Below are 12,784 nucleotides of genomic sequence, written 5' to 3' on the forward strand. Positions count from 1 at the left end.
CTGAAAGGCCATTCCATAAATCCACAGCTCAGTAAGGCACTTCCTCACATTGTGAGAAAGTCCTAGAATAGGGGCAGGCAACCTTTGGCACTCCCGATGTTGTGCAGTACATCTCCCACAATACTCTTGCAGACATAATGCTGGCAAAGCATCATGGAAGGTGTAGTGCAAAACATTTGGAGTTCCAAAGGTTGCCTATCCCTGTCTAGATGTTAAACAATGTGTTGCTAAAACTGGAATATGCCAAGCAAACCCAAGTGAGATTTCACCCTTTGTATCCAGGAAGAAGTTATGAGACAATCCACACATTACCTTCAGCAGAGAATCTCTCTGCACGCCCACAAATCACTATGTTGTGCCCAGGACCAGATTTGTATTTAATTTGTCTATAGGCAAGGAATCTCAGGTCTGTCCCAAGCTAAAAATAAAAATAATAATAATCCTGTTATCTGGTGTTTGCTCCATGATATGGAGAATGCACTTAGAACCACTCTGAAATCTCTTTTTGTATGATTGCTATTTTTCCATTGTGATGTATATACATGTTTTTTGTTAGTTGTCTATTGTATACCCATTATCTTATTACCTCATTATTTAAATTAGATTAATCACATGATTTGAAATGTTAGTAATCCCGTTTGTTTGTAAGCCTCAGAAAGGTCCATAGTGTTCCAAAATGTCGTCTTTTTGTTGTGGTAAATAAAATCTTTTTGATGTTTTTCACAAATGCAATGGCGATGCAATGCAATATCATGAAGGCACTTGTCACTTTGCTCAATAAAGGCACTCATGCCTCTTGCCTTAAGTGTCTCCTGGTTCTACAACTCCCTTCCCACCTGGAACCACAACTATACCTAGTCAAATACAGGTTATTTATTTGTAAAATTTGCCAAACATTGCGTAGGCCAATCTACCACAAGGCCCCAAGAGTCATTCAGAGATACACGTAAAACAACGAGGTTGGTAGGAATGTTACATATATTTTCTTGTTGGCAGACAGAACGCAGTAGTGTACGTAACAAGTATTTACCTAGCAGACAAAAGTATGCAGACCTTTGTCATTCGACTCTTACCTGGGAACAAATCAAGTTAATATTCAAAAACCAGTGCAGCTTTATAAAAAATTATGACTGAGTCTCACTTCATCTAATCTAAACACAGTGTTATAACCCAGAACTCTGCTGCAGAGTTAATGATTTGTACACTGCTATCTACCTGAACTTCTTATCTCCTCTCCTGTCATTTTACAACCTGAGTCCTCTTATCGTCCTGGCAAGAAGCATGTGATACAAGGCAACCAATAGAGGCCCTCAACTCTCTTATTACATCCCATCTCCAAATGGGACGGATGGTTTACAACAGGTCAGTAATTCCCAGAAGAGTACAGAGTCCAGACTGTGAAATACCTGTTACTTTCAATACTGAAGCAAGGGTGTTTTTTTTTTTTGTTTTTTTTTTTAAGAAAAGGTGTATGGTAACTTTCTCCGCAGCATCCCACAGTCCATCTTGTCCCAAGGCCATCACAGTTTACAAGTCTCACATTGCCGCAATCGATGCAATTTACAAGGACGTTAACATTGTATATTATCCCGAGTTGATCATGGCAGCAAGACATGAGAGTGTCATTATACAGGATACCATGAAACACGGATGTAATCCGCAGGGTGAGTTCGTCTTCAGGAATTTATTGGGTACGATCTGTGTGTTTTTAACCCCTTCAAAAATGTCACGACTGCCACAATAACAAGGTTCTGAAGGGGTTAAGAAAAATCTCTTGTGTTTGTTACAACTGAGAAATGATTTACACCTTTGCATTCTTTTTTTTATTGCAACCTAATTCTCACATATTGTTTAGAAGAAAATGTTTGAGTGACATTTTAAGAAAATGTTTAAGAAACATTTTTTAATTTTTTTTTAAAAGTTGGTTAAAAAAAAGTAGAATTCTCTTTTTTGTGTACAAAGCTTAAATTGCTAGAAATTAAATTTAAAAAGAGCAGAAACTTTATAGTGTTATATGTATGCCAAGCATCTTTACCTTGCCCAGAGATAACACTTACGGTACTATAGGAATGTTATCTAGCAGGGTGATTTGGGTCAAGTTATACATAGACACAGTAGAACATGTTAGTTATATGACACAATAAGTGGAGAAAGTAAGGGGATCAGTTCTATGTGTTGTAGAAAAAGTTGGCATGTGATGTGATTATTTGTAGAAGTAGGTGGAGTCCTACAGAACAGGAACAGATGTATAGAACTGTAATAAGGAGCAACAGGAAGATCTGAACAATCATTTACAGTGCACCGAGAGTTTAATAAATTGGGATGGTTCATATAGAAATTGTGGTGTTAGATATGTGCATGAATATGAGGAGGAGGACATTATGATTATAATGCTATAAGACAGACAGACAGAGACAGCCAGCCAGACAGACAGACAGACAGATAGATAGATAGATAGACAGACAGACAGACAGACAGACAGATAGATAGATAGATAGATAGATAGATAGATAGATAGATAGGTAGATAGATAGATAGATAGATAGACAGACAGACAGACAGATAGATAGATAGATAGACAGACAGACAGACAGATAGATAGATAGATAGATAGATAGATAGATAGATAGATAGGTAGATAGATAGATAGATAGATAGATAGATAGATAGATAGATAGATAGACAGACAGACAGATAGATAGATAGATAGATAGACAGACAGACAGACAGATAGATAGATAGATAGGTAGATAGATAGTTTTTCTATTCTTTCAATTAATGAGGATTACTTATTTAACTTGACATTCTTTCAGTCCTCAGAATGACTGCATTGTATCAGAGAAAGCAGAGGATTGATTTGCAGCGATGCTAAACACTTTTTAGGTCACAGTGGTTATTGTTTGCAGATAACCCAAACGTTTTCAAATAACACAAAGAAGTATTGAACCATAAAACACCTTTATATCTGGACAAAGAGGCATAAAATGTTATATTGCAATTTTCCCACTTTCAAGGTGAGCACATAAGAGATGGGACGAGGCAATGGCAACAGGAGTGCAGAGCTGGGAAATGTTAAATGCCGGAGTCTGGACTGTGTCACCCTGGGTCACTTTAGCTGTTTCCACTCATTTTTGCTATGTTAATTAGGTAATGACTCCAGACCTCGTCTTATGCCGTGCTGAAATGTCATCCAAGTGTGAATTTGAAAGCAAGGTCACACCCCTGAAATTGCTACCAACATATGTTTAAGATGATGGTGCTTTAAACAGCATATTCCCCAGCAGGGACAATATTCCTGTTAACCCCTCCTAAATGAATTTTCATGTTATACTCTTCCTAGAGTGAGTGTCTGTCAATCTCACTTGGGCCTCCTATGATGCAGATCCCCTTCTTGACAAGAGAACATCTGGAAGTGTGTAGATGGACCAGGGAGAGATAAGGCCACTCACCTATACCTCTCAATATTATCAGCTTCTTTGGGGTTCTTTAAATTGTTTGTAGAGGTCGCAAACCAGATACTTGCAGAGTATGTTATAGATACATAGTAAAAAATAAATGTAAGCATAGATATACTGTATTCAAATATATAAGGACACATTGAGCCTATTGAGACATCAGTTATATTCATAAAGATCTACATTTAAGAAATCAGACTTGATGTTTAGCTAGTGGTGGCGTATATTCGGCTCTCCAACTGTTCTGAGCTGCTGTTTCCATTATGTTCAGCAAGCCATCTGGGTGATTGTTTTTTCATAGGAAGTTCCGATCGTTAGCCGTCATGCCATGTTTGTTCCATTGGGAGATATTTCAGAAATTTAAATATTGTGTAAAATATATTTATGATCAATGTATATATTTTGTGAGCATAAGGATGCAAACGAATTTAAAGAGAAGGGACAAGGTAAAGGAATTTCCAGTACTTTATTCTGCTGATAGGCATATGTTTGTGGCCGTGATCTGTGCATATCCTTGGCCCGGGATCAATTTACCAATTCTGTGTTTTCATAGATTAATTTTAAGCAGTGATGGCAGACACATTGGCAACATTATCTCTTAGATGACCCAAGCCAAGTACCACTATTACAAATGAAAGATCGTACCATTATGTGTGTCTGTTCTGTGTATTCTGATGGGTGTATGTATCAGTATTGTTCAGCATATGCACATAATAAATGATTAAAGATGAGCCATGATTATTTAGAATACACCAACATATTTTGCAATAGACATATCACAGATTTTCAGCTGGTTTTGCTAAGATTAAAAATGTACTTCATTCTCATATAAAAAGTATATAAATTACTTTTTGGTTTTATTATTTTTGTTCTTATAGTTATGATAGTAAAATAATGGTAAAAGAAAAGTGTTCCTACATGGATATATAAAATATATAAATATGAAATGTAATGAAAAAAAGGGTGCTACACTTACAAAATAAAAATCAGCCTATGCTAACTAGCTGCAACAATAAACTAGGAATAAAATAAAACAAAAATAAATGCTGTACTTCTAATAATTAACACAAAACTGGTGATTAGTGAAGAAACATGATAATAAAAAATATACTAACTTAAATTTCAAAAATATGTGGATCAATAGCTTATAAACAAATATAAATAGAAAACCGTCGTAGGACAGTGTTATATACAATGTGTATATATGTAAGGACAAAGGCTCACTCACACTTTGTAGAGTTATCCTAGCTCTGGGATGGTATAATCCCCATCTTGGTATGTAGGTTAAAGGCTCTTGATATGTCTTCAACTCAGTATATTTACATATGTAGAGACAGAAGGAAAATACATATCACAGTATACCAGAATAATATAAGTATAGGTATAAATAATCTACTTACATTTACTAGAGCATAGACCTGCTCTAAGTGTATGAATGCAGGTGAAACCCACCAGTGGACAACCAGGAAACAGAATACCAGGTATCCAAGAAGTAGGAGCGCATATTTATTTAAAAACAAGTAAAAACAATTCTAAAAACAGAAAATCTAAACACAGAAAGCATATAGCTAAGAACACTTAATGTGTTTCACCTACAGCTTTTCCGCTGCAAATTGTCTTATATATAGGAAAATAAATAAGCATGTAATTGATTCCTGGTGTTTTCACACGTCCCTCGTGTCTGTGGCGTCTTGATTGCCAAGACATGTAGGTAATTGTTAATGTGTCTGAGTCAGTGCAGTATGTGCATGAACATGACAAGACATGTAGTTCATTGTGTGTATGTGTCTGTGTCAGTGCTGTATATGTATGAACATGTGTAATATGTCCCTATGTTAGTGCATTTAGTTTATTCAGTTTATGACCTTTTGAAATATAAAATCCGCCCTTCTCAGGACCCTCACTAAGACTAAAATGACATCATAACGTAATGGCTTTTCCAGTTGCAACTGTAAGGGAAAGGAGCATTCTAGTTACTATGGTCATTGTTCTGGGGACTCTTTATTAAAATTAGATGAGATACAAGATATTCAATTTCTGTGTTGGATTTATTTTTTCATGAAGGTGCTAGTGATTTTCAAAGGCCCACAAGCTGATGCAGATCACAAAGAAATTATTTGACTAACTAGCTTGGTGTAGATTCCATTTTGTATTTTAAGTGACACATAACAAACATTGTGTGTGAGACCAACAAAAAAAAAGAAGCATACAAACATTGCAGGGAAACACACTTTGTGTTCCGCTAAACAAACTTTCCTATTGTATTCCACCTAGGGCTATTGGCACATAAAATGCAGATTATACCAATGTACAGTAAAGAAGCTGCAAATAAGGCAAAAAATATGTCAATACATGCTGATCTCCTGTGTAGAGTAATGTCAGGATGCACTCATCTAGTTGAATTACTTCCATGGTTATTTTCTCTCATTAAATGATTAATCTAAGACCCATACACCCTACAGTGCACTGTAGTCATTATGGTGCCAGGAGTCCCTTGGCAACATGCCCCCTAACAGTCCCAATGTCGGTGGGACAGTCCAGATTTCTTCTGTTCCATCTTCCTGAATTTGTTCCCCATTTGACACACTAGAACTACACTCAGGTAGTTCTGATACAGTGTTCATTGCATGTCCTGCCATCTGTGGGCTGGCCTGATTGATTGGCAGCCATTCTGGCATGCATATATGCCAGGCTGACCTACCAGTTATCCAGAAAGTCCTGCCACCTTCCTGCAGCCATTGACAAAATCACACCACTGGTACACACTTTGCCCCCATCCAAATGGCATCTCGCCTCTTGGGACATCAATGTTGGGGGTATCCCTGTTTAGAGTAAAACTGTTTTTGAATCATCTGGCACTTAACTGGTTCTTCTGATGCCGCGTGGTCTGGACTTTCTTTACAAATATCTCTAAAGTGGAAATTCCCTTTCTGGTTTACGACTATTAGTTCTGTATAATTTTGGGTGGAACTCATTGTCTCATCTGACAATCTCAGCCAATTAATTCTACCCAACGATAGACGTAATTGATATCACTAATGCAGAAGGAGAATATAATGTAAACATTTTATTTCTTAGATACTCCTTGGAGTAATGTTACCTTTCAAATACTATTTGTTATCTAAAATGATTACTAGTAAGTACCCCTTGGTTACTTCAGAGGTACATATACTGCGAGTTTAGAAACTGTGATCTAGATAATACTAGGATTCAAACTTTTTAATCCCTGTTAACTCATGTGCAGCTCTGGATGTGGCCAAAGGCCAATGCAGGGGTGAGACACTCTCTCCACTAAACTGCAAGGGTATATGAGAGTATCTGTGAGAGTGTTTCTTAGTAATGGTTTATAAAAGTGTCTGATAATGTCCGATAGAATGTCTAAGAGAATAAATAAGAGTGTCTATCTATATGTCTGAATGTCCAGGATAAATTCTGATAATGTCAGTGATAGTGCCTGATTGTGTTTACGTGAATCTTCACTTACCGGTATGTTATTTTAATTTGAAAAGCTGCTTATGATTTTAACAGTCACATTCTCACTGGGAGAGACACTTAAAAATGTGTGAGTCTGTGAAAGTGTGACAATTTATCATAAGAATGTTATATACATGGTGTGCAGCTTGGAAAGTGTGCAATGGGTGTGGGCCATCGTCATAAATATATACTGTGTAAAACTCACAAATAAACCAGAACGAGAATAGCTGCAGTAATAAATTCTAGGAAGGTGTAGGTACTGCATTATAATACTTTAACATACACATAAAGACTTACAGAGAAACTGTCACCTTTATGTTGATAACTTTTTCAGCTGCTATTGATGATTTGAATGGGGTGAACTGTGTACATCAAACACATACCTAAAAGCATAGTGGTGGCAATCATATTTTGTATGATACTGTACACATGGGCTTGTGTGCTGGGCAATATTTTTCCTATGAAAATATAAATAAAGCAGAATTTAATATTTATTGAACAGAAGATAGGAATTCCAGAAACATGTAAATATAAATATATATATATATATATATATATATATATATATATATATATATATATATATATATATATATATATATAAAAGAGCTTCAGATATATGTGTCTATAACAGGTGGACTCTAGTGACATTATTTGGATGACACCTCCTTGTAGATATCACATTCAGGATACCAAAAGTATGACTTACCATGTCTGATGATAAAACAAGGTATATGGATTGTACTGGAGACAGGAATGTGGTTATAGTGATGCACTATCTTATTAAATTACAAATATATAAAGTCAAAGCCGCAAGTGTGCTAACATTTCACAACAGTTGTGGGTCTGGTTATCAAGGAGGACAGATATAACCAATTTCCCCATATGAATTTGGATATATACGTAGTCCATTCTATGGTATGTAAACATTATTCTTCAGTAAATTCATACTACATGTGGCCAAATTGTACGATATGCAGACAGATCCTTTTTTTGAAGATCTAATTGCAAAGTATTAGCTAGAGAGAGCAAGTTGTTGACATAATGAGGATTGAAAGTTATGTTCCCATATATCCTATTTTGTGGTAACGTGCCGAAATGGAAAATGTTAATGTATGAGGATTTCTAGAGAAGAAGTCATATTAATTGATGTTAAGATTGGAACATTTAACAAAAGTATTGAATTCCATTTGGCAATGAAAGTTAAGACTGTAAGATTATGTACAGCTTGTTATCTGCAGATACAGGCACATTTCAAATCCAGACAGCTAAACATGTGCATTCACAAACACTGTGTATATGGCATGACCATGTGTCACACTTAGAACATATAGCTACATGAAAAACAGTTTCACTATAACACATAGGAGAAATAGCCTTCTTGCCTAGTTCCAATGGATGCAGAGAATGTTTTTTCTAATATGTTCTGATGGGGATAATATACAAGGACTTGATCCATATTAGCACATTAGAGACACGTCATGCTGTAATGTAAGTGTATAAAAGTACCATATAGTATCTGTGAACCGGTATAGAACATCTACATGTGTAGAAGCAGAGATTGTATCCGTATTAGTCCAGTGATGCAGATGTAAAATAACAGATGACATTAGTACCTTGTAATATCGTTTTTATTGGACTAACAGAATTGAAGAATGACAAGCTTTCAGGAGATCCTTCGCTTAGACTTGAGAAAGAGAGGATCTCCCGAATGCTTGTCATTCCAAAATTCTATTAGCCCAATAAAAAAGGTATTACAAGATACTAATATCATCTGTTATTTTACAGGCACATGTTTAGATATCGATTCTTTGCCTCAAATTATTGAACAAAACAATCTTTGATCTGAGTTGGTCAGTTGAAAGTTTAATTCAGAATGAGAGCCTCAGCATTTAAAGGCAAACTCCAAGCAACATAACCACTACAGATTATTATAGTTGTTATGGTGATAGTAGAGTCCTGGTGTCATCCGTAAGATATTAAACCGTATTACCCAAGCTCACACTGCTTCCACTGCACCATGTTTTTTAAGTGGGATATCAGATTGCGCAATAGAACAAAGCAGAATCATACAGAGCCACATTCATTGGCTGAGAGCATTGGCTGTGCTTTGCTCTTCAGAGACATCTTGCTAGAGAACACTCCCCTAAATACATATACACACATGCACCCCAAACTCATAAAACAGAGGCCAGGGCCCCAACCTGGTCTCCTGCCAAGGGCCCTGGGCAAACATAATTCGGCTCTGCTGCCAGTTAACTGACCCTCCAATTTGTCAACCTCATTGTTTATTATTATTTTATTATTTATATAGCGCCATCAGTTTCCGTAGCGCTGTACAATGGGTGGACTAACAGACATGTAATTCATCAACATGCTTTGTGTTCTGTAAAGCAAGACGTTGATAAGATGTTTTTAATCTCTCCTGAGTGAAAGTTACAACTGTAGGAGGGTTGCACTGAGAATTGCAGAGGGTAGAGTTGCCATATTTTACAGCTAAACTCTTCATATGTTATCAGTGATTCCCAACCAAGTCCTCGAGGCACACCAACTGCCCGGGTTTTGTCATTAACCACACTGAAAAAAATAGGGTAAAGCCTAAGTCATGAAATGTTGCTCTGCCTTGAGGACAAGTTTAGAAACCACCACCATAGTGAATGCTGTGATGAATTAGGTTATTTCTCCTTTTTCTCTGCAAGTGAACTCTGCATACTCCCAGTCAGAAATATTCATGTCTACATGGAGATCTTAGAACACTGAAAACAAACATGGTTTAAATGGCAGTTCTAGTATTCATTTTATTTGTCTATCTTCCACAACTTTGTGAGGTCAGCACATGCTTTATTGGAACAATGTCATGTGTTGGAAACATTTAAAAATATACCACCCAATAAGGACTGAGTGTACATAAAACAAGAGAATTGATTTGGGGTTGATGGGAATATCAAGTAAAAAGTGTAATTCATCAGTGTTCACAATTACATTCAATACGCTTGATACTTGGAGAAGTCTCCCAGCAGATGCTGTAAACGGCACCTTTTCTCTACACATTATGATAGTTAAACTGCTACCAGATGTACATATAAAATTTTACATTTATTCTTTATGATTTCAGTTTATAACTCTATACCACGGACAGAGAGGCATAAATTACAATTAAGGTGCTTGCATTGAGTGCATATGCTCCCAGGATGCCAGGCTGCTCCTTAAACATTATGGGATATTGTGCATGTCATGTGAGCGTGAAAACCACAATAGGGTCAGGGGTACAGATTGGAAGTAAGTACATGTTGAACATTTAAGGCAATTTTATAGTTTGAAAGAACAAGCCCGTTAGTTTAATTTCACAGATATTGCAGCTAACTTGTTGTTCACTTAGTCACTCTGTTCCTATGTCCCTAGCCAGCGTTATAAAAAAAGTGACGGTGTAGTATAAGTGCAACCCCCAACACTTAAAAGATAAATAGTATAATAAATAGAAATACTACACCAAATGCAGACTTAAATATACCAAATTATACTACCTAGCCAGCATTAGCAGTGTCAGTTCCCTTAGAAATCAAAGTGCATGAAATTTATTTGCTAAGTTTGGGAGAGCAGAAGAACCGTTTCAACTCTCCCTTGTCAATCAAATCAACAGCATAGAGTGTATGCCAAAGATTTGACTGAGAAATGGGAGAAAGGCCTATTTTTAACTGCTAGTGTATTGTAACAAGGAAATGTCATATTATTTCAAAGGAGTATGAATGGTTTGGGGCATGAAACTTCCACTTAAAATTTTAAATAAATACAAAAATGTAAGGACTTCAAACTAAAATCATTGTTAGACTTAAAAAACTTTTTAGGATAGTCAGCTAAAGAGATACAATTCAAGGATTTTACTATTACCATGACGTAAAGTCATGATTTTATTAATGACACGGAGGCGAGTATTATGCTGCACTCTTTCTTTATTTCCCTCAGCAGCAAAGAAAAAACTTTATAAATATAACAGTAGTAACATTAACAGTCTTAGGTGTATTCTTCCTAGTAACAGGAACAGCCAATCAGGAACAGCCAATCAGGTTCCACTTCTCCAGCATAATAGGCTCTGTCAGCCAATCCTGTTCCTCTTTATTTGCAGTCCCGAAGTAGTAAAGTGTCCAACCGACCATGAAACTGTACAGGAAGGAGTTGTCCCTTTCGATGTAGATTAGATTAGGCTGTAAAAGAGGAGAAATATGGTAATACCTTAGCATCAAACTGGGTGTATGCATAATCATAGGTATTTGGGCTAGTGTTTGGTCAATGTTAGTCCAAGGGGATATTATTTAATCTGTACCTACTGGTGAATGTATAGACAAAGACTATCATAGTGAAGATTCATCTGGTTGCAAGTATAACTGTAATTAATAGTCTGTTCAAATGACTTACCGTAGGTCAACTTACCCAACTCCCGTCTACCTTTCCACCGTCGCCGGGTGGGAGGGAGGGATAATACTCGCCTCCGTGTCATTAATAAAATCATGACTTTACGTCATGGTAATAGTAAAATCCTTGAATTTTATTAAGACACGGAGGCTCCTATTATGCTGGTTTAAAGCTGAGAAACTACCGTTCCTGCGAAGTGTTGTATTGGTTTGAAGTAGAAATCACGGAAGGTGGTTTCTGAGGACCAGTCGGCCGCTTTCAAAATGTCTTCCAGGCGACAACCCATGGAAGAGGCCTTGGAAGCCATTGCTCCTCTTATGGAGTGAGGAGAAAATATGGAGGTGTCAATTCCTGCTGTAGTCATGATCCATTTGACCCAGCGGGCCAGGGTTGTGGTAGACACCGGTAGGTGTGGTTTTTGGAAAGAGATGAAGAGTTCATGTTTATTTGGGTCCCGCAACGTCATGGTGCGCATTTCGTAGAGTTGTAGGCATTTAACCGGGCATAAGAGAGGCTTGTCAGGAAAGGCTGGGTATGTCACTCTCTTTGTCGAGCTTTTTGTTCTCCGTGATATATCAAAAGTGACCCCTTCTGGCGTGTAGGACCGTGCGGTGATGTCTAACGCTCTAACATCTGAGACCCTTTTGCAGGATATGAGGCATAGGAGCATGACCAGTTTTGCCGACAGTTGTTTCAACGATAGTGATGCATTATCCGGCCAAGATTCGAGGAAAAGGAGGATAGTGGAGACGTCCCATAGCACTGAATAGCGTGGTAGCGGGGGTCGTGCAAATCTGATGCCGCGTATGAGACGGCATACCAATGGGTGGCGTCCTATCGGTGCGCCATTGATGCCCTGGTGTGCGGCCGAAATGGCCGATCTGTAGAGGTTCACCGTACGGTATGCTTTGCCGTTTTCAAATAATGCAGTTAAGAACTGCAGGATCGAATTCAGAGGAGCCGATATGGGATCCAGGTTCCGTTCCATGCTCCAATTGTGCCATTTGCTCCAAGCAGATTTATAAGCTTGTCTCGTGCCGGGTGCCCATGCGCTCTCGAGAAGTTGGAGAGTTGATTCCGAAACCCCGTCGATTGAGTAGGGTTCCCGGAAACCGGCCATGCCGTGAGATGCAGTAATTCCTGTTGAATCAGGGGGTGAGGGGACCCGTCCGGGTCTTGGAGAAGATAGTTGAAGTGTGGGAGCGTGCGGGGTATGTCTACCGCCATTTCCAACAGAGAAGGAAACCATGGTTGAGACGGCCATAATGGTGCCACGAGCACTGTCGTTCCCATCTGTTGCCGTAGGTGTATTAGGCATCGGGGGATCAACGCAAAGGGAGGAAACGCGTAGTTCCTTGTGTAGGACCAGTCTTGGGTAAATGCATCTGTTGCCAGTGCTTCTGGGTCTGGTTTCCAACTGAAAAATCTGGGGAGTTGTTTGTTCA

At 37.9% G+C, this 12,784-nt stretch overlaps 1 protein-coding gene across 1 annotated transcript in view; it reads left to right on the plus strand.

Moving 5' to 3' along the window:
* Window positions 1-1,443: 1,443 nt before the first annotated feature.
* The window catches only part of NR5A2 (nuclear receptor subfamily 5 group A member 2), a 97,885-nt gene continuing 86,544 nt past the window's right edge, over window positions 1,444-12,784 (plus strand). The window contains exon 1 of the mRNA XM_063426127.1: window positions 1,444-1,664. Within this exon, the coding sequence (XP_063282197.1) occupies window positions 1,472-1,664 (193 nt within the window). The 5' untranslated portion in view covers window positions 1,444-1,471. The remainder of the gene's footprint in view (window positions 1,665-12,784) is intronic.

Source organism: Pelobates fuscus, chromosome 7, assembly GCF_036172605.1.
Source record: "Pelobates fuscus isolate aPelFus1 chromosome 7, aPelFus1.pri, whole genome shotgun sequence".
Lineage (NCBI taxonomy): Eukaryota > Metazoa > Chordata > Amphibia > Anura > Pelobatidae > Pelobates > Pelobates fuscus.